The 27121-nt window shown below is 38.8% G+C and overlaps 2 protein-coding genes across 8 annotated transcripts in view; one reads left to right on the top strand and one right to left on the bottom strand.

Annotated features, from left to right (window-relative positions):
• Positions 1-8774, top strand: part of GABRB1 (gamma-aminobutyric acid type A receptor subunit beta1) — a 378808-nt gene extending 370034 nt beyond the window's left edge. The window contains exon 9 of the mRNA XM_060655103.3: positions 4602-8774. Coding sequence (XP_060511086.1) covers positions 4602-4952 — 351 coding nt within the window. The 3' untranslated portion in view covers positions 4953-8774. The remainder of the gene's footprint in view (positions 1-4601) is intronic.
• Positions 8775-9695: 921 nt separating this feature from the next.
• COMMD8 (COMM domain containing 8) overlaps positions 9696-27121 on the bottom strand; it is a 28180-nt gene continuing 10754 nt past the window's right edge. For all 7 annotated transcript variants that reach the window (XM_060655104.3, XM_060655108.3, XM_078446149.2 and 4 more), the window contains 2 exons: positions 25661-25816; positions 9696-24588 (listed from right to left, as the gene is read on the bottom strand). In XM_060655104.3, coding sequence (XP_060511087.1) covers positions 24568-24588; positions 25661-25816 — 177 coding nt within the window. In that variant the 3' untranslated portion in view covers positions 9696-24567. The remainder of the gene's footprint in view (positions 24589-25660; positions 25817-27121) is intronic.

Here is a 27121-nt window from a genome sequence, read left to right on the forward strand (position 1 = left end):
CCAGGCGCCCCGGTCCTCCTGAAGTCTTAATTATGACTTTATTCATTTGCTCTAAGTTTAGGCTTAATGATAGATCTAAACTTAAAAAAAATCAGTGATGTTGGTCTGAGGAATATATAGTTAATATAATGCAGTAAGTAATTCACCCCACTATTAGGTTTATCTCCCCAATCACTGGAACCACCTGACAATTACAGGCCTTACTCACCAATGCAGCAAGTTCAACACGCACATCCCCAACTGGACTGTACCTTCTCTGCAAGCAGATCAGAAGGGGAACAATATTCAGAAGACAAGGAGCCAAGTATGCCTGCCTCCTTCTCCCAAATATGCCCAGTGGGGAGCAGTGGGAGAGGAGAAAGGGAAAATAAGCTGGAAGTATTGACCCCTTAGTTTCTTTCCCAGGGACTGGAGTGGAAAGTCTCTTCCTTTATGGCATCATGAGGCATGAGGAGTGATTATCCAAACGAACAGCTATTTCAACATTAGCAATGAATGCTTTAGGAAATCTGTCTGTATATGCCCTGGAAATCCACTGTAATGACATTTTCATTTGCCTCACTTCCTTCTGTTTCAAGGTTTAAAAATCCTTGATGCTTAGACCATGCCCAATGCAGATGTTGATCTGATCTCTTATTAACTAGGCAGCATTTAACCATTGCAAATGTTGAGGTGATCTATGACATGGCTCCTTATTGTTTCTGAGGATGTGAAAAGACCACTTTCCCCCTGGACATTATTTTTGGAAAGCTGTGTCAGCTGTGGATATAAAGATACCTTGAGTGTTTTTATACTGTTGAGGTAAAATGAAAGCCACTCTTCTCCAAAGGACAGGGGTTAGGCCAGAGCCAACCAGAAACCTGCTGGTGTCACCAGTGGTATTCTGACCACATAATCACTTTACCGAGAAGCAAAAAGCTTAAAAGGTAGGGAATGAAAACGCACTTCAGGAGAAATGCACAAGCACCCATCACACACACACACACACACACACACACACACACACACACAGTTTGTAACACTGGCTTTTAGGATAAGTTCTAGACTGTGTAGGAGAAAGACTGGAGATAGGTCATAAGCGTTATATGAAACCTCTTAAATTTTCCTAATAAGGGACACAGTAATGTTGATTCAACTATACAGTAATGCAGTCAGCTTTCATGGGTAGTTATAGAGCCAGATTCATTACTTTATATGTCAAATCACTTACAGCTCTGATTTCTAGCCCAATGACAAAATATTTTGAGGGATTTGAACAAACCAATAAATAAGCATCATGCAATTTATAGGTGCATTAGAATCTGTACCAAAGTTAACCAAAATATCTTAATAAAATGTAGTTTTGCATGACCTCTGTTTAATGAGGAGCATCTCTATGTTTCACTGGCAGATTCTAAATTCTAGCAACTTGTTTACTTAGGGAGATTTCATAATAATGGAACTTAATGATGCATACAGTACAGAAGAAGTGATTCAATTTTATAAGTTTTTTTTTGTTTGTTTGGTTTGGTTTTTAGTATGCTGTGTCTTCTGCCTGGAATATTATTTGTAATCAAAGACTGCCAAAAATCAGAAGCAAACCCTTGAGATTACCTAGTGAAAACCTTTTATTTATAGATGAAGAAATGGATTTAATAACAAACCCAGGATGAGAATACAGTTTTCACCTCTCAATCCTTTGTTCTGTCTTTAAGGCCTAGTATAAGTTGCATCTCCTTCATGAAGCCTTCCTTGACCTTCAGACTTTTATGAACCCCTAATCATGGTCTATACTGTACCATTTATCACTCCCAAAATTATATCTTACTCTCGTATAACTTACTCTTGTATATTTTATCTTGTATTACAAGATACTCTTGTATCTCTCAGGAGACTTTTTTTTAAGTTTATTTATTTTGAGAGAGAGAAAGTACAAGTGGGGGAGGGACAGAAAGAGAGGGAGAATCCCAAGCAGGCTCCATCCTGTCAGCACAGGGTCGGACGCAGGGCTCAAACTCACGAAACTGTGAGATCATGACCTGAGCCGAAATCAAGAGTCAGATGCTTAACTGACTGAACCACCCGGGCACCCCTCAAAGGAGATTATTATCTCAAGGACAAAATCCATGTTTTATGATACTCTTGACTGAAACACCATAGTACCTAACAGAATTATGGACAGTCCCTTTTCTAATGGATTCAACACTTTGTTCCATGTCACTTCAACCCCACCATCCTCTTTCATAATGTAAACTTTCATATGCATGACTTTTCATCTATAGACATACACACACGCACACACACACACACACCTGACACCTTGCACTGTGCCTGGCACAGAGTAAGTACTCAACAATGCTTTCCTGAGAGAGGGAGAGGAAGTTGATTTTTGAAGTTACTATAATCAGGGAAGGTACACAGGTACACACAAGGATTAGGATTAAATTGAGCCTTAAAGAAAATACATTGATTAACACGCAAACAGGAGGGAAAATTATATTTGAGACAAAGAATATCCTGTATTTTAATCCCATATTAGGCACTTATTCCTTGTTTAATTGCAGGCCATTAAGCTCTCTGGGTCTATTTCCCTATCTGTTGAACTAGAATAATATTATATATTCCATAGGGTTGTTATAAGAAATAAGTGAGATAAATTATGTAGTAGGATTCAATAAAGAGTAGTTTTTAACAACAAAATTAATAATAACTCCCCGAATAAATAAGCCAGTAAAGGTGCCAGTGAGGGCATAATAGGTAGCTCAATTAGGCTAGAGCCAAATACTTTACAGAAAGAAATGATTGATGGGAGTGGAGGGAGAGGCTAGATTGAGTCTCTCCCTCTCTCTCTCTCTCTCTCTCTCTCTCTCTCTCTCTCTCCAACTACCTCTGAGCTTAAAGCTATCAAATGCATCATTAAGTTCACTGCGGAATGTGGTGAAGGCCAAGGACTATGAAGCGGTCCTTTCTCAGTAAAAAGCACATAAGCTTTGAAACAGACAAGACACAGGTTGTAATCTCAGCTCTCCCAGTGGAGTAAACTTGAGGCAGTTTCCTGTTGCAAGTGATAAACAAGGTATACAAAGCAGCTACCATAATGCTAGGCTTTGGGTGGACACTCAATAAATCTTAGTTCTCTCATCTGTGATGTACCAGCCTCACACCCCACCACTCTCTGCACCTTTCCTTCTATTTTCCTTCCTTGTCTGTCTTTGCCTCCTCCTACACTTTACTCTGTCTTTCTTTGTTACCCATTTTTTTTTTTGTCTCCTTACCTATACCTTTGACACTCAAAAGTGTTTACTGAGATTAATTTCATTTGAAAGCATTTATAGACCACTTACTGTAACTCAGGCACTTGTGTTAATAACACTGGAGTTAAACACAGCTGCCTGTACTGCCCTTGGAAGTATTTCAAACTCCTTTGTATGAATGAGCATGTCCTCTCAAGGTAAATCAGTTTGCAAAGTGCATCAGCTTGAAGTTAAACAAAGCCACTTTATAGGCCAAATGTGCTCACGTATGGAGTTCCGTAAATGTGTGTGGGCATAGCACAGACAAAAACCAGGAAATCTGAGATGGGCACTACTGGAACGGCACGAAGCAACAATAAATAATGGTGGAGACGCAAAAGTCAAAGTACAGCTAGTCATATCCTTTTGAGCCCTGAATCCTACTTTTGGCAATTTAGCCTGAGGAAATAATTGGGGAGATGGACAAAGATTTACATAAAAGATGTCCCTTGTTTATATAATACCGCAAAAGTAAAACAAGCCTTCACATCTCACAATAGATCAACCCAGTTATGCTCTATCCATATAAGCTGTTAATAAGTGATATCACAGAGGAATAATTATGAACATGGAAATAGGACCATGCTACACTATTAAGTGACAAAGTGTATTGTAGACCAAAACATACCAGATGAGTCCACGTTTGTAAGTAGAAAAAACAGAAGGCGGCTAGCAGGATACTAAAAATAATGAACTCTAAGAGTGAAATTACAAATTTCTATTTCTTATTTGTTTGTTTCCTGTTTGTTTCTAGTTTTACATATTTCCATGTGCCACTTTTGTAACACGAAAAAATGCCATATACATATACATAAAAATGATGTATGGATTGATAGATGATTGTAGATTATATAGACGGTAGATTAGACAGATGGTAATTCGATAGACGATAAATAAAGAAATAGATGATAGATAAATAGGTGGCAGTTTGGATAAGGAGACTAGATAAGTGGTAGACGGATAGATGAAGGATTAGATAGAAAGATATAGATAGGATTAGGTAGGTGGTAGAATTAGCCAGACAAAAAGATGGTGGATTAAATAGGCAGACAGATTAGACAGCTAGATGACGGATGAGACAGAGACGGATATAGACGGGTGATGGACTAGATACACAAACAGACACAGACAGATGATGGATTAGACAGCGGTAGCTTAGGTAAACAGCCAAGGGTAAATACATAGATGCTAGATCCGGTTGCAGGAGGCACGCAGAGCCGGACGTCCAGCGACAGTCTTTAAAGAGTGGGCTGCGGTGTCATCAGTTACAGGGTCACGAGCACAGACCGTGCCCCGGCAGTTGGGCCTGAGCGTGTCCTTTCCCGTCAGGTGGACGTCCACGGCAACATCCTCCTCAGCACCCTGGAGATCAAGAACGAGACGAGCGGCTCGGAAGTGCTCACGGGCGTGAGCGAGCCCAAGGCCAGCAGCATGTACTCGTACGACAGCGCCAGCATCCAGTACCGCAAGCCCCTGAGCAGCCGCGGGGAGGCGTACGGGCGCGCGCTCGAGCGGCACGGCGCGCACAGCAAGGGGCGCATCCGCAGGCGCGCCTCGCAGCTCAAAGTCAAGATCCCCGACTTGACTGATGTGAACTCCATAGACAAGTGGTCCCGAATGTTCTTCCCCATCACCTTTTCTCTTTTTAACGTCGTTTATTGGCTTTACTATGTACACTAAGGTCTGTCCTAAGGGTTCGTAAACGACTACTTTCCTCTTTTGATTTTTGACCCCACAGGCCCCCCGCAGCGCCACTGCTGTGCTTTTTTGAGGTAAGAGATTCAGCCATCCGATTGGTTTGAGGTCTTGCATATCAATTTTATTACTGCACCATGTTTACTTCCAAAAACAACACACACACACACACACACACACACACACACGCCACAAAGAAAACTCTATATTTTTTTCCAGTCTACTGTGGTCCAGGTTATCAGCTCTGTCAGAGCTCTATTAATTGCCGTGTTTACAAAAAAAGAACAAACACACACAAAGAGAGAAGTTATATAGGTAGATCTTTAGCAGTCCTATCTTTTGGCCCTGGATTTTTTTGATCTATTTTTTAAAATGAGAAGGAAAACAGGACCTAGCTCTCCGGGCGCACTGCTTCCTGGTAAACTGTAACAATCTCATGCTGCCAAAAAAACACACAAAAAACAAAAAACAAAAAACAAAAAAAACCAACACAATTTCCAGGATCTCAGAAGAAAAAACAAAGCCATTGACAAGTTACAGATTTCCAGGAAGAAGGGGGGATAAGAGGAGCCTAGAAGAGGAAGGAAGTCTCCCCTCCAGCCTCAAACCCCCCCAGCGCCCTTGCAGAAGGGGTCCCAGCTCCACGGGCGAGGAGGGAGGGATGGACAAGGGCTGATGGAGGTTGTGCAAACCAAACCTGCCATCTTCACCTCACCATTAAGCTGGATATTCTGAAAAACAACAACAGAACAAAACAAACAAACAAACAAAAACCCGCTTCTTTCTCAGACTTGCAGGCAGATTTAAAATTAACACTCAAATCCATCCTGGTGGCCATTGAGAACATTTCTCTCTTCTTGTTGAGAATAAGGAGTCTCAGGGCAATGGAGATTTATTTAACGGACTATCTCAAATGAGCAGCCCTGAACTCATTTTATTACCCTGGAATCACTTGCCTCTGTGCCCTGAAGCCATGCCTTCACATCTCCTTAGTTCCTGCTCCAGAGAGAGTGAGAGGAAGGGAATGGGGGAGGAGGGCTTTAATAATGGGCTGGTGAGCATTTTTTGCGTGTAAAACACATTGCCCTTTCCACGAGGAAGGCAAGACTTATGTGCTGTGAAAAGGGTGCCTGGGCAGTTACCTAAACTGCCAAATCTTAAATCAAATAGTATATATTTCTTAGCCTTCCAGAGAGCACCTAATGGTGACAGGCCTTGTTGCACAGGCCCCGGCTAATAACCTTAGCGCTCACCTCTCTGAGCTCTGCATTCCAAAGTAGGAAATGAATGCTTCCGGAAATGCACATACACCCATTTTGCTGTCACTCTCATCTGAGGCCAGATTACCTTTTTAAAGAAAAATCTCAAAATAGGAAAACCACAGATATCAACAACAACCGTGACAAAATCACTGGGCCTTCAAACATTTATACCAGCCCCTAAAGCATAGAACACATCTGCACTCATTAATCATTAATCAGCAGTCATTACTGTTCTGCCTTATCTCTGCTCACGGATTACTGTGGTCATGATCGTCATAGAAGGGGCATCCCTCAGTAGCCCAACACACAATTCTAAACACGTCTAACCAGCTACAGTTGAGGTTTATCCCATTTTATGTCATGAAAGCCTCATTAATTTTTTTTCACCCTGAGTATCTTAAGAATTCTGTATGTTCATTCACAAGGTTGAGCGAAACCCTAAAACAACCAACCAGTGATGGAGGCAATTGGGGATCTGACCCCTCGCTGTCAAATATGGGTTTAGGTAATAATAAGGACGATTGCATCATTTGATGATCTGGCTTTCTCCCTAAGGCTGTGATGAGGGTCCGTGTTGACAGTAGCATCAGCTGCTAGAAATTATAGTCTTAATTGGAAAGATAAGGCCAAATTCCTGCTGATGAGCCCAAGGGGACAGAGTTTTGAGATACTCTTTTTAGAAAGCAAAAAGAAAAGAGAAACCTAAAATAAATGAATGGTTATAGCCAAAGACAATATACGTTAGTAAGAATATAAAAACTGTGCTTTTACTGGAAAAATTATCTCAATGGTTTCATAACCAATTAGTAGGGTATGGGGGCCAAATTCTCATTTAGATTTTCAATTGCATAATCACAGTTCCATGGTCAAGGAAATCTCCAGCCTCTGGGGATGAAGGGATCCATTTTGAAACTGACTACTTCTTGGCATGGAAAGAGGCTTTGCCATCATGAAATGCCCAAATAGAATGGAAGGTGCCCATGCCGGTGACTGTAAGGTTAATATTCCCAATGACCACTCAGGAAATACTGTGTATTTTAAACACAGGAAGGTAGACTTTGGGCTGATGCTCAACAGGAATGAATCATCTGATGTCAAAGTTTTTTAAAAAGCTTTTAAGGATGAAATGCTAAATTAGAAAGGAAGTATCTATGATCTATGTTCCTTAACAAAACAATTTTTCTTTATTCACCTGTTTAGATCATTCTCCTTGGAAAAGATTGAGGTAATTTATATCTTTACTAATTTTTTTATCTTGCCTTAAAAGTCTAAAGAATTTGATGCTTGTAGTTCAGATGTAAAGCATCTCTGAGAAAAAATAGAACATTTTTAAATCTTATATCTTAGCCTTTGTAAATTGCAAAATTAGTAAGCCTGAATCTACCATCAGGCACAAAATGGTATCATTGTATGTCTTCGTAGGCTTAGAGAGGGCATAGCCACAGGATTGTGCAAATTCTGTTAATAGCTCTGACTTAGAGGTAATGGTAGCCTGAAAAATGGAGAAGCTGATGTATTTCTGGTTAATGACCTTTGTCCCCACTTCCTTCTTTAGGACACCTCTCAGCCAAATCCCCTCCTCTGTGACCCCCACCCAAACTCCCTCCAGGCTTAACAGTGCAGGGAAAAAAAACTGCTTCCTTCTCTGCCTCTCTCCCTTGTCTTGCTCTAAATGATGTACATAATACATAAAAATTGTTAGACATTCCTAAGTGCCCTCAAACCGGTCCCCACTTCTGAAAGATTCAGATCAGTACATTATCGAGGGGTTACTCTCCTGCTATTACTGGCTTGTTTTATCTTTGCCATGAAAATAGCCATAATCTCCTGCATTACTGAAGTGGCAGCAGAGACAGAAAATTGCACAGACTCACTCTCCTTTGCCACAGTCATGTTCAGGGGACCCCATGTTCGCAGTTCATAAACTGTGTCATAGATTTAACCTGTGCAGACCCAGCAGAACCTCATCTTTCATTTGACAATGACGACTACACATTTTTTTCTACTCATGTTCCTTGGCTTAAAATAGAGGTGACACGTGTGTTACGCTTACCAGCTTTGTGAGGCAGACCCAGATAAAGACACATTTTTGGCTTAAATTATCCAGGATTATTGCCTCAATCCTCTATATTGCCAAACAGGAACAGCAGACTGGTTGGTAATTCTGCTGATTAAATGATATGTGTTTTCATATCATATATACCATCTTCATTGTGCATTACAATCAATGAAAGATCTTGAAAATGCAAAGAGAAAAATGTGGTGCAGAGAATAAAGTTTGGTTTATGGATCCAAGGATAGCCAACAAACATTATGTACAATCTACAGAAATGTTGAGTAAATGCCATCTTTCCAAAATCAGTTGACTCTTTCACGAATACTTCTTTAAGAAAGAGCTCAATTGAAATTCGCCAAGTTAAACAAACAAACAAGCAAAATATATTTATCATGCTAGAAGGAAACGACCTCCATGAATTCTCATATGGACAGTTTTGAATAGTATCTCACCAAAGGGTGATGTGCCACTTTTTTTTTTTTTTTTTTTCCTAAACTAAATGTAATCCTATATCCCAGGAGGGAGGAAAAAGGAATGTGCAAGCGTTTGTTCGTGTTGGTTCAATCAGCAATTACTGGGATGAAAAAGACAGAAAAACGAACAAATATCTCAGTTTCAGGAAAGCAAACAAAGGTAAACTTGTTAACGGAATGTAGAATATTATGTAAACTTCCTTGTAAATTCTGTACATAGTTCATTGAATTGTTCCTTGTTGTGTGGTGGTCCTCGGCTTTGGGTGGATGTTTGAACAATCCGAGCATTGTAAATAACGTAAGCTTATGAGGCACTTGCTTTTATTCACGAAGTGAAGCAACTAGTGATATGGGCCCAAACCAGAATCTTTTTAGCTCTTGCTCTCTCTCTGCCATTGTGCGTGCGCAGTTGCGTCACTCTGCCTCATGCCCCACCCCCACAGAAAGGTAGCTGAGGAGAAAGCTGTACTCCCTTGGGGCTTAGGGACGGCACACCAGCAGAGACAGGAACTGTATCATGAAAAATCAGGGGTGTTTCTATCAGTCATTCGTGGCTACTCATATAGTGAAATACCAAATCATCCATGCTTGTTGAGGGGTCAGGAATGGAAGGGATGTTCAAAATCCACAGGCAATCCAAAGCATCATTTGCACCAATAGCTTTAGTTTCTACCTTTTTTCCTTCCACGATGTTTCCCAGAACTTTGAATAAGACAGGAAGTGAATGGATGGGTTTGACCAGGGTAAACAAACAGTGAAATGTCCAAATGATGGGAAGGAAAAAAGGAAGAGACAGTGAATGACACTGATAACACCAACTGGCCGATTCATCCTGCAAAGATTCAGAAGTAACCATGTCACATTTCTAAAAGGTAAAGAGAAATATTGGGAATTAAAGCAAGTATTTTTCAACTGGGAGTCCGGGATGTGTTTGATATGTGCTAGTTAAACTTAGAATCTGGTGATTAAATATTTTCATATATATGTCTCCCAAGTCCTAGTATTCTTGAAAAAGACTTCAGAATGGTGGGATATTCAGCCATAACATGTGTTTCCATGCAAGCTGGCAGTCCCAGAGATGGTGATAGTGTCTGCAGAAATTTGGAATAGCCTAGCAAGCTGGGACATAGATTGGTTTCTTAGTAACATTTTAGGGTACACAGCATCTTTCTTGGAGTTAGGAATTTAGCAAGGCAGAGTTTTTTGTGTAAAGATTCTATGTGCTTGGAGACTTATTCTGGCTCCAAAATGTCCCAATCAGTGTCCACCAGCGATGGAACTAACAAGGTTAGTCAATTTCTAGGTCTAGAACCCATTGTGCTTTTACGTGAATCATGCTTTTTCTATATAACTGAAATCAACTAAACTGACAGAAACCTAATTGTTAAAGGTTGTAATTTCACAAGCAACGTTTGCAAGGAAATCCTTTTTAATAGAAGAATTGCAAACCAGAAAATGCTAAGTTCCTAGAAGGGTAAGGATAAAGAGTTTTGAGTTTATTTTTACCTCTCTGATAGCAAGAACTTCCTTATTTCAACTGTAGAGGCCTAACAGTTGTTTGTTTTGTTTCGTTTTTCCTAATCAAAAAGTCTTTGGTATATTAAGGGTCTCACGGTCATTCCTGACTGGCCCCTAGAGACCTTGCAGGTCCTGGAGCAACCAGCACTCATCACAGACTTCAGTAGGAATTCAGTGTGGGGGAAATAAGTATATTTTTTAACCAGCTGGAAATAAAACCATTCTCATGAATGATTCTACCTGCATCTCCTGTTCTGAAGACAATAGAAACATAAATCAATAAAAAGAGAGGCCAAATAACATGATGCATTTGCCTTAGGTACACAGGGTCACAGATTCACTTGCTTAAAACAGCTCACGTTAGAAGCCAAAGGATGAATAAAAGCAATCAGTATTGCTGTCTGGCTTTCATCTCTCCCTGGGTTTCCTTTCGAAGAGAAACAGAAAAGGGGGGACATTTTCCAATATAACTTTTTTATAGGTGAAAATCATTAAAATGTGTTATGTGTGTGCATTGTGTGCGTGTGGCCGTGTAAAACAGATTACCTCTCTTGTGTTCGTTCCTTCCCAGTGCTGTATGCCATCCAACCTTATGCCTTAACCCAATGAAACCAATTCATTTTTCCTCTTTCTCATTCAGACCTCCTAAGTTATCTTGCCCATGCGTAGCTGAAAGCTCCAGCTTTGAACTTACCTTGCGTATCTTCAATTGAATTCGTGAAAACAACGAACTTTAATAATTTCCCCAAATTCTTATTCCTATTGCCTTTAGCAGGTCTTCGGAGGTAGCTTGTGTCGTCATGGTAGCCTCCTCTGAAACTGCCTTGGGTTATTTTTCTTTTCTGCTTTTCTGTCCTTTCTGGAAAGAGTACCTGTTTACATAAACCTTGTCTCTCCCGGCCTAATTTAAAATCAAGTGGAAATAAAAGTCTTTAGCTCAAACCTAGGAAAATTCACATTATCTACACCAAAGTTTGATGATAAGAACGGCCCTGTACATTCTAGTTGCAATATGGTGAGTTCACACTGTATCAGCTCTTTTCCATCAAACTTGTTTTCTCATGCCCTCCTTTAGCCTTAATTGCACACCTTTTATAAACCTTTATTCCTTCCAGAATGGTTTCTCATTCATGGAGTACACCACTGGTTACAGACCATCCTCTGGGAACCTGACCCACTACCTTTTCAGTTGCTTATTCCTGTTACAGATTCCACGTCCATGCATCTCCCACCGACTCCCCCTGAGCCTTCTAGCAGACATGAAATGTAGTAAGACAAGTCATAATGTAAACTTGTCCAAATTGCCCTTCCCAAGTATGTAGAACATCTTTTGCCTCCAAACAGCATTCCTATACTTGGAGAACAGAGAGTTCTCCAAACATATACCAAGCAATGTACAGAATAACTTAAAAAGTTAACAGTAAATGAGCTGCGTGCTGGAGAGAGGGAGATGACAGTGGGCGGAAAACACCCGGACTTAGAATTGCATGACCTGGCCTTTATGTTGCCTCTACCACTGCCTGGTCGTATGACTGAAGACCGGCCATCCGATGACTTCCACATTCCTTCCAAGCTTCAACTAGTTGGAAACCAAATTGCCAAATAAATTTCAAAGGGCATTTTAGACAGGTTTGTGCAGGAAGTTACCAGAAAGATATAGGAGCACGGTAGTTTCTGCTAAAACAGTCCCATAAATATTCTTTGTTGTATATCTTTGGGAGTAAGTCCTCAGGGTAGGCCATCTGGTGTCAAGTGAATCAAATCCTACACCTGTCCATATTCCTTTAAAATTACATTGAAGCTAAAATGTTTAGAAGTTTAAATTTACAGGCAGATGGCAAAAAAAAAAAAAAAAAAAAAAAAAAAAATTTTTAAACAATTTTAATAATGGTCTACACTACAAATATTTCCCTTCAAGAGCACTGGAGAGTCTCAGATAACATAAATCAGTGTGGTCCCTGTTTTTAGATCTCTGGAAGATGTAGATCCCTTAGGCCATTCTCTGCAACTCGGTCAGGAAAAGCCCTGAAATGCCCCCTCCATAGTGGAAGAGCCTATCTCGAGGCAGCATCTGAGCAGAAATGCTGCCACAGTCCCCTTCAGTGTTCTCCCCAGTGTGAGACCCCGTCACTGTCTGGGTTCTGTAGGCGGAGTAGCCAGATAGGGTTGAGCTCTCAGACAAGGGGAGACCTCCCATGTAGTTGGAAAAGATCCCAGGTCTTCAGAATCTCTGTTATCTGCTCTCCCTGCCCCACTTTCCCAACCACCCTCCTATTCCCCTCTTAACTAGTTCAATCTGCCAATTGTTTTAGGCACAACCGTGACAAAACTGAAAGTTTACTTATTAAATTTTGATTAACATTTCTAGCTATTCATATTTTTAAAGCATGCACCGTCCCCACTCCAATCTCTGAACATGACCCCCAGTGTGATTCCTGCACACGGATATTCTTAACTTTTCCCCCTTTTCAGAAGATACCTTCCAACTCTAAGCTCCCATGATTCTCCTGAGAGCCCCCTGACCGTTCAGAATTGTTAGGAGAGTGCCTAAAAATTCCTCCCTTCCATTTTGGGTCAGTCTACGAATGAGATGGCCTCTTTTTTGTAAAGTTAGCCTAATATTCTGCTGCTTGACCTCTCACAGTTCCAACGTTCCTATATGCAGGTGTGCTCTTAAAGTAGAGAACTAATAGTTCTCTTTTTCAGGTTTTCATACTTTACGCTTTTGAGATGCATTCATAGCTAATGTCATCTTTTTAAAAACAGAGGAAGCATTTATAAGTCTTCAAATTCTCACCAAATTGAGATTAATACTTATTAATATATATATCCATTAGGATTCATTCAGGTATAAGTAACAAAAGATGCAACTAAAAGTAACTTTAACCAAAATGATAGCTTATGTAACAGTAAGTGCAGAAGCAGGGTGGTTCCTGGGTTATTTCAATAGCACAATGATGTCATCCAGGACCTGAGATCCCTCCCAGGGCCAGTTCTTCCTAACTCTGTATGTTATCAGCACGCATTGTGGTTGCAAAATGGCTACACTCACATACTCGTATCAAGTGGCAGAAACAAGGGAAAGTCCTGCCTTGGGTCTTTTTAAAAGCAAGGAAATCTTTCCCCACAAAACTCTCCCAGCCATCTTTCTTGTTCCATTGGCCAAGGTTGGATTACACAACCATTCCTGAACCAGTCACTGATAAAAGGAATGAAATTATCATGATGGGTTTACAACATTGATCCAGTGAGTTGCCCAGGGGGAATAAAAGATGGAATATGTTAACAAAAAGAAGGAAGAATGGCTTTGGGGTAGATATCCAAACACGACTGTCACACATTGGTCTAAGGTATCAGAAAAGACTTTGTCACACATAATTTCATGATTTGATCTTGAAATCATTACCCTACAACCCTATGAAAATTATGATGACACTACCAATATCTGGTAATGGAGGCTAAATAGGTTAAATGATTTACCCCAAATCTGATAATGATAATTAGTGACAGAGTTACTATTCAATCTGAGATTTTTTTTTTTCTTTTTCCTGACTGTAAAGGCAAAGCTATGTCTATTCTAACCACACTGCCTAGATCTAATGCTTTGTACTTTGATGATCCAGGTTTTGGGTGGTTCAAAGATAAGAGGAGAGTAGGAAGAAAGAGAACAATTTCCAAATACTCTTGTTCTTTTTTTATCCTTCTCCTCCATCTTGCACACTCCCTCCCCGGCAACCGCACCCCCCCCACCCCCCACCCCACCCCCAGCCAAGACGTACAAAAGCCTTTCATTATTCTCTTGAGGGAAAGTGTAGAAGGAACAGCTCCAGCAACAATTGAATAGCTTGAGGTGTGCCCAGTTCTTTTTTAATAACATTACTGTTAGGGGACCACATGCCCCAGTTTCCCCAAGACAACCACAATTCACTCTCAAATCTGTCCATTTAGATAACGATTATATAGTCACACTAGTTACGAGTCTCATAATTCTCATCCCTGGCGGGTATGGGAGATATTAATAAGCTAATATTAACACCTTGGAGAAAATATATGCCTTGGCTCCCTGTGAATCATTTAAGCCCAACCTCAGTCTCTCCATTACTCACACTCACTTTATTTCTCATTGTTCCCCTTACCCAGCTTCAAGCAAACTAATCCTCACATATCTACTGCAGCAACAGCCACATATCATCCCAAAGTGTGCTCGCTGCTGTTTGAAGTTTTACATTTCTTTTCCACTGCCCAGATTCTCCTCTTCCCATGCCCCTCCCCAACGCTGGATTAAAAATCAAGGCAACATCATCCAAAAAGCCATCCATGAGCAGCCAACCTTTCCTCATTCTGTTTACTCTCCTGCTAGCACCCCCTCGGTTCTTGTGGCCACTTAATCAATAATAATAGATATTGAATTTGTGTATCTTCTGGTAGTTTTGAAAAATACACTCTCTGCTTCCCGAAATAAGGTCCTTAAGGGTAAATGCCCCATTTTCTAATTCTTTTCTATTGCCCAAAGCATTTGCTGTTCTGTCCCTGGTAGAGAGTCTGTAAGTACTGATTGAATGACCTACACTGGTAAATGTGGGAAAAGAAAGATTTCCTAGGGACAGTACTTCAGGATTACAGATAATAACTTGTGAAACAGGAGCCACCCACACCCTCCCCCAACTTATTTTACTTCCATAGAGCCTAGGTCTACAATCTCTAAACAGATAAAAAATACAGTCAAACTTACAGTTGAAACCAGGCTTGGGTCTGTGCAAAGTGGCCATTGAGATTTTCCTCATTGCTTAGGACTTAAACAGGCTGAATCTTAATAACACCATTCTAAATTCTACCAGTGCTGGCATAACTGAACTTTCCATGCTGATTCCGACTGCTTTAACTTTATGGAAACAGGAAATTCTTCACTGGAAGTTTCATTTTTCCCCCCCATATACTCCCCTTTGCCTTATTCAAAGCCTTCTGCATCTAGGTTGTATGGGGTGTTTACTCTCAAAGTTGGGACTGTATTGCCTAATTGGAACACTGCAGCATGAATTATAAGAGGACATTTCCAGAGGGTACTGCACACCAGATTTCACTTCTGCCAAGAAATGAACAGAAGGTTTAGAACTAAGAGAGATGGGCAGTTCTTCACGGTCCCTCAAGACTGCATAAGATAGATGTGCAGAGAAATACCTTTTCTGCAGCCCTTCTTTCAATTGTTAACTTTCCTGTTCTCCTGTTCTATATATTATTTACAAATTTGCATAAAAGAAATATATCGTTTGCAAGCCTTACCTCAGAGTGGCAACCAGCCACCCCAGTTTTACGAGATAACGTATTTTTCTACTTGATATTCCCCCAAATACATTGAATTGCAGTGTACCTGCTTTTTCTTTTTTTAAGCTAAATCAATTCATGTTAATCTGTTTCCTACATCTTTTTAAAATACTCACTGGATAAAGCTTGAAATATTTTATATTTTGCAACAATGCTCCTGAGACATTTTTAGGGAAGCCCCTTGATTATTCTAACTCACTGCAGTGTCATGGAAAGCAGAATTATTAAATACAGTGATATTTCATATTCAGAACATCCACTACTAGGTAGGGAATGCTCGTGATTAGATATGCATATATTTATTGACTGTGTTGTTTCAACTCCTTATTTTAGAGAGGGCCATGAACCCTCTCGATACAAACTACCATGCGGCATTATTCCAAAGTGAAGATTGCATGAGGTTTTCAGAAATTCTAAATGTTTACAAGGACTAAAAATTTTTTGACATCTTTAAAGAAGCTTTTTATTTTTGACCACCAGGCAGCATTTTGTGCCATTGTGATGGGAACCTACTGGCTAATGTGAAATAATGTTGTTGTGTCATTTAAAAGGGTAATGAAAATGTAAACGGGAAACTTTAACATTGTGTAAATACAAATAAAACTGTTTTTGAGAGAAACACATCTGGGTTAGGGTGGCTTGCTTGAAAAATTCTCTTGGCTGTCCATCATCTCCTGTGACTTTACCCAAGGACACTCAACCTGAGGCAAAGATCTTTTCACAGTGATTCATGAGGTTTGGGAAAGCAGGGCTCATTAGGTTAAAGAATGGGAAAATTTCCATTCCTGCCAGCAATGGAACACCTCTTCGGCACCACCTCACCTAAAACCTGACTGAATCCAAAAATTAGCTACACTTTCCAAACCAGTCTCCTGCTATTTTAATTCATAGCACCCTGTCCTAAATAGCCGGGGCTTTCAAAAGCAGGTGCTACATACACACAAAAATTCATACCTTATGTTGCCTCTCAAAATCTGTTATGCTTAACTCACCAAATATGTTACAATATGTTAAATGTTTTACTCCTTGTGTTTTTAAGTCCCCACTAATCAGTTTGCTGAATCGTCTATTTACCCTCCTACCAAACATGAGTTAGCTAATTTATGTCCTGACTGGTAGTACACAGTTCTTGTAAATAAAATAATCCCTTTCTCCCTACTTTTCAGCAGGCAGAACTTCTTTAATTGGAAAGAGACATAAATTACAACATATTAATGTTCTTTTGTTCTTTCGACATAAGCATTTGCTTTCTTACATAAGCAGGTAATACTTTTGTATACCTACCAGACCACTAGAAAAGCTATATGGCAAGAATAAGTATTTCTGGAAACCAAATACATTTTAATGAAATGGGATAGGTTTTAAAAATGCCAAGAAAAGAAAGGTGGACTCCTTGCTTTTATAATTCCAGTTTCTATTTTGTATCAATATATGCTGCATTTTCTGATTGAAACTACTGTTGTGTTTATTGAAACTTGAGATTTTCTGTGGTTGCTTTTTACATTTGAAATCAAACTTTCATACAGTGTTTGACTGTAATCTTTCTGTTAGGGATTTGATTAAAATATCCTAACCGTCTCATTAATTCCTTTTTAAGTGCTTAAAGTATGTGATGTTATGACTTTGCTATCTCAAAAACTATCTGTGGACAAAAATCCATGAAGCCTGTAGACTGTGATTTATACACATGAAAGCAGCAGAGTTCCCTCTAAGCAGTGAATCAGTGAATAAGAAACTGTTCAGTGTCCTCTGATTCCTGACCCTTTTACCTTTCATGGCCTTTTTTCTATCCCTAATCATTCATTGAGTAATCATGTATTCTTGTAAAATAGAAAATCAACTTACATACAATCAGGTACGGACACAAGAAACGCTTGTGCTCTCGATATCAGGACTCACAGATACTCTAGCAGTCACAGGACTGTAGTTCACTCAGTATTTTTTGTTAGTAGTGTGGCTCTGCTACAAAATAAGTTGCTGTTTTCTTTGTTCTGGTACTACAGGATTTTAAATGTTTCAGCAAGTGAAAGAAAACACATTTGAAGGTTGGTGTCAAAAACCACCAGCTCTACTCACAAAAGCCGTTGTGCAGCTTCTGAAATGTGGTTGAATGCTGTAAATATGTACAATTTATGTTAGCTTGTTTATTCCTAAAACACAAATAAAACTTTTTTTTATTAAAAATGCCTACATATAAAAAGCTTAGTTTGTACTATGTTCAAAAACATGCAAGATTTCAGGCATATCTTTTTATAATCCTTAAAAAAGTTTAGAATTCTGAATCTACCATTTGAGAGTCTTCATTGTAAAATTTAATACAAAGCAAAATCCCTTTATTTGGAAGAAATTCTTTGCAGTATTATCCAACAATTGGGGGAAAAATACCAGCACTATTCCAGAAGCTTATTTCTGTACCACTTTGATTTTGGGGGGAAAAAAAATTCTTTAAGATGACATACCTTACAAACATTTGGACACATGGAGTGTTTATACATTAGGAAAAAAAGAAGAAATTAAATCTTCTTGTATTCAAAAGCGATGCCTAAAATGGACTTTAATAGCATCCATTTGTGAGGTGCATTATGTCAAATTTCTTTTAAAACCTCCACTGTAAATATGAATATTAGAGTTGGCCGATTTGTCAGTCTTTCCTAATTTGAAGACCTCCAACCTCCAAACTCATTGTGTCCCTTCAGAAATAATATGTTGATAATAAAATAATGAACAGACTGAAGGTGTGAAGTTCATATATCCATTAATTGGTTAGCAGAATAGCTTTTCAGTGAGAGTCTAAATTCCAGCCTAGAGACGACATTAACACCCATCCAGCAAAATACTTGGGATCAGCTCTTCATCAGCAGACCTTTGGCCTGCAGAGCTGCCAAGAATTGTAGAGACATCCTACCCTGGTTACTATTTCCAGAAGACTATGTTATGGAATGGAAAAAATAAATGAACAACCAGCTTTTTTAGAAAAATAACAACCATATATATAACATGTTTAGGATTTGCTATAAGAACTATAGATGAAGCCAACACAAGATAGGTATTTGTGTATCTGTGATGTAACTGGTATCAGCCAAGGACATGGAGAAATTGGAACCCCGCGCACTGTTGGTGGGACTCAAATGGTGTAGTCGCTATGGAAAACAGTATAGAGCTCCTCAAAAACATTAAAAATAGAATTGCCATATGATCCAGCAACCCCACTTCCAGGTATTTAACCAAAAGAACTGAAAGCAGGATCTTGAAGAGATATTTGCACTCCGATGTTCATTGCAGCATTAACCACAATGGCCAAGAGGCGGAAACAACCTGAATGTCCATTGATGGATTAATGGACAAAGAAAATGTGGCATATACATGCAATGGAATATTATTCAGCCCCCCAAAAGGAAACTGTCATATGTTAAGACATAAATGAACCTTGAGGACATTATGGCAAAGCGAAACAAGCTAGTCACAGAAGGACAAATACTGCATGATTCCACTTCTATGAAGTATCTAAAGTAGTCAAACTTGAAGAAGAAAGCACAATGGTAACTGCCAGGAACTGGAGGATAAGGAAATGAGGAATTGCTGTTCAATGGGTAGAGTTTCAGTGATAGAAGATGAAAAAGTTCCAGAGATCTGCTGCCCAATAATGTGCAGTGAATTAACAATACTGTGCTACACACTTCAAAAATTGTCAAGAGGAGAGATTTCAAGTCATGTGTTTTTTGCCATAATTGATAGAAGAAGAAAAAAGATATCAAGTGGTATAGCCACTTTGAAAAAATGTGGTAGTTTCTTACAAAGTTAAACTTGTCATATAAAATGATCCAGCAATCACACTCCTAGGCATCACCAATTTCCTTCAATAGGTGAATGGACAAACTGATATATCTACTCAATGAAATATTATTCAGGGATAAAAAAAAAAATAACTTATCAAGCCACAAAAAGACATGGAAGAACCTTAAATGCATATTACCAAGTGCAAGAACCCAGTCTGAAGAGACTCATATTGTATGATCCTAATTATATAACATTCTGGAAAAGGCAAAACTATAAACACATTATGAAAAAATCACTGATTGTGGGGTCCAGACGAAGGTGGAGGAAAGAATTAGTAAAGCACAAAGGATTTTTAGGGTGAACTATTCTGTAAAGTGGATTCATGACAGTAGGTGTTTGCCAAAACAGAGCTATTCAACTAAGTAAAAATTAATGTATGCAAATTTAAAAATCACTTAGGTAGTCAAGAAATCCCAGCAAGGAATGCAGACTATGGCAAAAAGATTGAACTGTATTACAAATGTATGAAACCACCTCACTGAAGGCAGGGTGGGGAGCAGCTGGTACTGACCTAAGTAACTCTGGAAATGTGTGAAGTAAGACTAAAGGCAAAAAGAACTGCATATGATTCCTTCCAGGAAGATAATGTTGTTTCCCATATATTAACAATTATATATATATATATATAGATATATATGTAAATATATGTATATATATGTACACACACACACTAGAATTGAACAATTAAGCAAATGTATAGTGAATGGTAAGAGTAAGGTTTCTTTTTTTTTTTGTTTTAGTGTTTATTTATTTGGCCGGGGGGGGGGGGGGGGGGCATAAAGAGGGGTGGAGAGAAAGAGGGAGAGAATTCCAAGCATCAATGCAGGGCTCGAACTCACAAACTGTGAGATAATGACCTGAGCTGAAATCAAGAGTCGGACGCTTAACTGACTGAGCCACCCAGGCACTTGGGAGTCAGGTTTCTTACAGCTGTACTGTGAATTTACAGATAAGGAAGGGTAGCAGGTGAGAATGTGATCCTTGTGGTAATGGATTAGAGTTGAAGACATCAGGATGAACTTGTGTAGCTTAATACATAGTTGATTATGTAAAGAAATATTTACAGATAGGTATATATACACAGCTTAGTTTACATACATATATTTCTTTGTTGTCAACTGACGGTAAACAATACCCCAATAACAATGAGCACATCTAGCTTGATTTCTATTACCATTCCTCAAAAAAATGAACCAGGGATTCTTGGAGAAATGGTTGATTCTAGGACTGGGCAGGAAATAGGCAAAATGAGCCTGGAACATACTGCCAGAAAGTTAAGGAAATAATATAAAAGAGCCAACCGAAAGAGCTCCCAATGGCCAAACCTGGAACAATTTGAATAGTAAATAGTATTGGATTATAACCATAAGTATAAATACCCATGAGTCCATATTATATAAATAAAGGATTAAATTAATAGAAGAGACAAATCTGTGCAGATCTCCAAAAGGTTTATGTAAGTGCTCTGACCTTAAGAAGGGAGAGCACAACTTCCCATTTCTTAAATATGAGCCACACATAGTGACTTCCTTCCAAAGAGTACAATATGGAAAAATAGAAATAAAGAGTAACTTTACAGTAAGAAACCTGACAAACTACCTCAGCTAGGTAAGTAAAGTCAATGTCAAGTCACAAATCCTGTTAATAGTATGTACCCTCAATATGGTGTGTTGCAAATGGCACTTTACCTCTGTGATTTTCCTCCCCAAACCCATAACCCCAGCTTAAGCATGAGAAAAACATTAAATTCCAACAGAGGGCCACCCTACAAAATACTTCACCCACACTTCTCAAACTGTAAAGGTCATCAAAAACAAAGAAAGGATGGGAAACTATCACAGCAAGAGAAGCTAAGGAGACATGACAACTAAATATGAAATCCTAGAACAGAAAAAGGACATCAGGTGAAAACTTAGGAAATCTGAATAAACTATGGAATTTAGTTGATAACAATGTATTGGAATCAGTTCATTAGTTATAACAAATGTACATACTAATATGTTAATAACAGGGGAAACTGGATGTGGGGTATATGGGATCTTTCTATCCAATTTTTATGTGAATCTAGAACTAAAACTAAACTAAAAAAAAAAAAAAAAAAAAAAGGTCCATTTAGAGAAGAAAAAAGAGTCACAGTTTGGGAGAAAATACCTGCAGGGCATATATGTGATAAAGACTTGTATCCAGGCTACCAAGAACTCCCAAAACTCAACACTAAGGAAACAACCCAATTTAGAAATGGGCAACAGATCTGAACAGACACTTCACCAAAGAAGATATACAGATGGCCAACAGCACATGCGACAATGAACATCATGTCATTACAGAAATAAAAATTATTAAAACCACAATGAGATACCACTGCACATGTATTACAGTAGCTGGAATTAAGATTGACCAAAGTATGTGTTAGGAAGCAAATGGAGGTGAATGAACTCTTCCAGACTTTGGAAATATCTCATTCCTCTAAGTATTCACTCTAAAGGAAGCATATATCCATACCAAGGTATACATAAGAATGTTCACAGGATTCTGTGTTATGTAATATACATAAAGTTTTAAACAACCAAAATATCCTTTAACACGTGAATAAAAACATATGGTAAAACTCTACAACTGACTACTTCTCAACAATACAAAGAAATGAACTATTGATATATGCAACAACATGGATGAACCCAATACTGAAGGAAGCCAGATTAAAAGAAAAGGTACATACTATATGATTCCACTGATATTAAACTCTTGAAAGTGTGAAGTACTCTACAAGTGGCTGGAAGCAGATCAGAGGTTGCGGCGGGGGTGGGGGAGTGGAAGAGTAGGGATTACAAAGGAATAGGAGAAAACTTTCAGGATTGCCATGTTCACAATCTTGATAGAGGTGATTCTTTCATGGTGTATGTATGTCAAAATTTACCTGACTGTACACTTTAAATAAATGAGTTTATAGTATATCAGTCAGATCTCAATAAGGTAGTTAAACATACTAATGGAGTGATAAATAAGGTAGTGAGAGGAATAAGTAGAGCAAGATTTTCTGCTTCTCAATGGAAATACTGCATGGAGGGCTGAAATTCAGAAGGCCCTTAGATAAGTACACATCTTCCTCAACTGATGATGCGCTTACATCCCAAACAACCCACCATAAACTGGAAATACCGTAAGTCAAAAATGCATTTAATACACCTCACCTAGCAAACATCATAACTTAGCCTAGCCTACCTTCACTGTGCTCAGAACACTTATGCTAGCCTACAGCTAGGCAAAATCATCTTAACACAAAGCCTATTCTTTAATAAAGTGTTGAACACCTCATGCAATTTACTGAATACTGTACTCAAAGTGAAAAACAATGATTATATGGGTACAGGATGGCTGTCAGTGTATCGGTTGTTTATTCTCATGACTGCAAGGTTCCCTGGTAGCTGCAGCACAGCCACTGCTCAACGTCAGGAAAGAATGGTGTCCTGGATATTACTAGGCCAGGAAAAAATCAAAATTCAAAATGAAAAAAAAAAAAAATCAAAGTATGATTTCTACCAAATGCATATTGCTTTCGCACCACAGTCAAGTCGAAAAATCTTAAGTCAAATGATCGTATATCAGGGACCATCTGTACTATTTAAAGTGCTAGCCTGCAAACTGCCTCTGGTCCTTAACGACACAAGGAACTTGCACAGGAAGTAAGTCACCTACCTCCCAAGCACACTGTTTAGTTCAGCTGATTTTTTCCCAAAATTAACGTTTCTCAATGCAAAGAGCAATATGCTGATGAACGCTCTAGCTTAAGCTCCTCATGGAATCACTGACCTGTAACAAATAGTCCATAGACTGGCATTAGTTTAGGGACACATTTTGAGTAGCGCTGCCTAGGTCACACACAGATGTTCTTTTAACCTCTCTAAGCCTATCTTCATCTGTATGATGAGATAACTGCTCTGATGAGCTACAAAGCTTGCAGATAGCAGGTTCTGATCAATTATGGGCCACTGCTTTATGTAGACAGTGTTTTGAAATAAAGCCATATGTAAAAATGAAATGTCATTTTATTTGTTCGGAACACTTGCATTGTTTTTTAATATTTATTTTGAGAGAGAGAGCGCATGCGCGCAAGAGTGAGGTAGGGGCAGAGAGAAAGGGAAAGAGAGAATCCCAAGCAGGCTCCGCACTGCCAGCATGGAGCCCAACGCAGGGGACTCCATCCCACAGACTGAGATCATGACCTGAGCTGAAATAAACAGCTGGATGATTAACTGACTGAGCTATCCAGGCGCCCCAGAATGCTTGTTTTTAAAGTTAACTGAAATTAAAAATGGCTTGTTTTCCAGTGAAAACTATTAACTTCAATATTAAGGGTTTATAACAAAAATGGACTTATATTTAATATTAGCTAATATTTGAATAGTTATATACACACTATACAATGACATCTACTCTCTTTATCACAGCACACCCTCCCAATCAAACACAGAAATGCAGAAGTAACAGTGTTATTTTCATTTTTTCCTATTCTAGTAATATTTTAATAATTCATAAACTCAAAACTGTTCACACAATTTTACTTTTTCTTGTTCATGTCTGAAGAAGAGCTTCTTTAAGAAATTTACATTTTATAATCTTTCCTTTGAAATATAAGAAAGATATGGAATCTCCTGAGTTATATATGCAGCTTATACATTCTTTAAAAGTTATTTTTTAAAATATTACAAATTAATCATATATATCCATAATACACATCCTTGCTATTCATATATTCCTTTAAGCAACATTCAAGTATATTTGTGCTTTGTATGTTTACATTACTTTAGAACCTATTTTCAACTTTCAATAAAACTGTATATCTATAAAGATTTCTCAAATATTTAATAAATGGGGCAAAACAGCCATTACGAAAATATAAACTGCTATTATAGCTTTTTCATCTATCATTTTTATGCATTTCCAGTCAACCATGTCATTTCCTGTTCTTTAGGGAAGCTGATAAATTTTTATCTTTGCAATCTCAACACTGTTGCTTTCTCAGCACAGCGTAAGAGTCTGTATATTGCAGGTTTTCTGAACACACAGTATTCACTCGGCCGTTATCAGGTGTAGCAGTGAAATCTGATAGTGTTGGTATTCATCATTTCCAGTTATTTCAACTGCAGGACCACCTTAAAACACAAAGTCGGGAGGGGGGGGAAATCAGGTTATTCCAAAATGATGCCAATCTCTGCTTAATGAAATGCTTTGAAATCTCTGAAGAAGGGCCTGGAGAACTGATAACAAGCAAGCACAATGCACAGGAGCAGACGGTGCACGCCTTCCAGGATCCATGGCTCTGAATCAATTAACATTTACATTGGGCTGCACCACACACCCTTCCAGACAGCCCCATACGAAAGCAAGCCAGGCTGCCAGTGTGGTTACTGGGCATGTGGACCAGTCATCATGGCACTAAAATCGGCATCTGCAGAGTATAGAGGAAAACTGAGGATAGCAGAGTTTAAAAGAGGTAAGGCTAAGAAGGCTAGTCAGTGGCAAGAAAAGGTGGTTAGAGTATCTGACATTAATCATGGATTTCAGATCACACAGAAAAAGCTGAGCAATAATGAAAGGAACATACATATACAAAGACATTTTCTGACAGCAGCAGTTTGTACTGTTTAAGCATTTTTCTCATTAAATAAACACTGGGAATTGTTCCTGTTATTTAGCCAACCCTTTGTAAATGCAAAATTTTTACTCATTCATTAGTCACACCTTATCCCTACCTGATTTTGTCATAATAACTACAAGCCATATTTTGTCTCTCATTCTTAGAGGATTATAAAAGCAATTTTACTTGTCCAGTTAAATAAGACACTCTTTTCTTTAGGATCACAGCTATTTATAATCATAAAAACTCTTTAGAATCACAGCCCCAAGGTAAAAATTTATTTTCATCATTACTGAGCACGGCAAAAAAAATCTAGCTGTGAGAATAGCACTACTATTCTATCAAAAATGACTACTTGATAAGTTAGGCTCAAAACTAAGCAGTCAAAATTACAAGTTGTAATTTTTTTAATATCTAAAACTAGAGATGCAGAACAGATCAACAAGGTATTTTCTGTGCTTGACATAAAAGATCAGAAACAAAGAAATATTAAAAGTCAATTATGAGTTTTTCTTCTATTGCTCTAAGGGTATCTATCAGTCAACACTTAAACATTTTAAACCACACAGCACAATTAAAACAAATACCTTATTAGCTGCTTCCAAGGAATTTATTAGATTCTGCAGCTCTTCTTTACTCATTTCGACAGAATATGGTTTGACTTCACCATTTTCTTTTACGTCTAGAGTAAGGTTTAAAAGTGGCATTTGTAACGTAGCAATCTTGTCACTAGACAGTGCAAGCTGTTTAAAATGAGGAAAATAGTAATTAATAAGTAGTAAAAAAAATAATATATTAAATATACATCAGAGCTTATTAATACAAGAACACTCCTGTTTGCTATCAAATACAGGAAAAGGAGAAAGAAACAAAGAAACCCCCGCCAAACCAACACATACATGAAGAAGAGAAAGAGAAAGGAGGATGAATAGAGAGGATGCGGACTGGGAAAAAAGGACAACCAGTCCGAATTTCGTAGCATAAGCAGCAATCCAGCGCAGAGTTATGGCCGGGAAGGACTGAATGGGTCCAATGCATCAAGAAACTGAGAATTCTTTTTTTTTTTTTTTAATTTTTTTTTTAACGTTTATTTATTTTTGAGACAGAGAGAAACAGAGCATGAACAGGGGAGGGGCAGAGAGAGAGGGAGACACAGAATCTGAAACAGGCTGCAGGCTCTGAGCTGTCAGCACAGAGCCCGACACGGGGCTCGAACTCACGGACTGTGAGATTATGACCTGAGCCAAAGTCAGACGCTTAACCGACCAAGCCACCCAGGCGCCCCAAGAAACTGAGAATTCTTAAAGACGTGTGAAGAAACCAAGAGGATGAAAGCCCATGTACAAGGATACAACCAAAAACGCTGGTAAAGCTTGTGAAATTAAGACGTTTAATTCACAATCAGCCAATTCTCTACCAAATTATTGTTAAACACATTATCAAGATACCACTTTCAATTAGAGTCACTCAGCAAAAACACTCATTTTCCCTACTTCTTATTTTCTGTCTACAGAGAATCCTAGAAGAAACAGAAGAACCAAATATTTATGATACTAATACTTTTTGAAACAAGTGCCATGGCTTCATTGGCAGATGGCAAAGGAAAAATCAAATTTTCCTGGAATCTGCACTAGAAAACCCCACAATAAGTGAATCTTTGAAGTGCTACTACTTGCAAAAATTTACTTATGCAATGAATGGTAAGGAACTACTTCCCTAACGAACAACCTCTAAGTCCACCCTCGGCATGCACACACTGTAGAATTGAATCCTCACATACCTCCTCCGTTTTCTCTTCAAAAACCAGGGCTCATCATATCTGAGATTTAGAAGTATCAAAGATGAGGCGCCTGGGTGGCTCAGTCGGTTAGGCGACCGACTTCAGCTCAGGTCATGATCTCACAGTTCGTGAGTTCAACCCCACGTCGGGCTCTGTGCTGACAGCTCAGAGCCTGGATCCTACTTCAGATTCTGTGTCTCCCCCTCTCTCTACCCCTCCCCTGCTCACACTCTGTGTCTCTCTGTCTCTCAGTAATAAATAAACGTTA

This window comes from Panthera onca, chromosome B1 (assembly GCF_046562875.1).
Source record: "Panthera onca isolate mPanOnc1 chromosome B1, mPanOnc1 haplotype 2, whole genome shotgun sequence".
NCBI lineage: Eukaryota > Metazoa > Chordata > Mammalia > Carnivora > Felidae > Panthera > Panthera onca.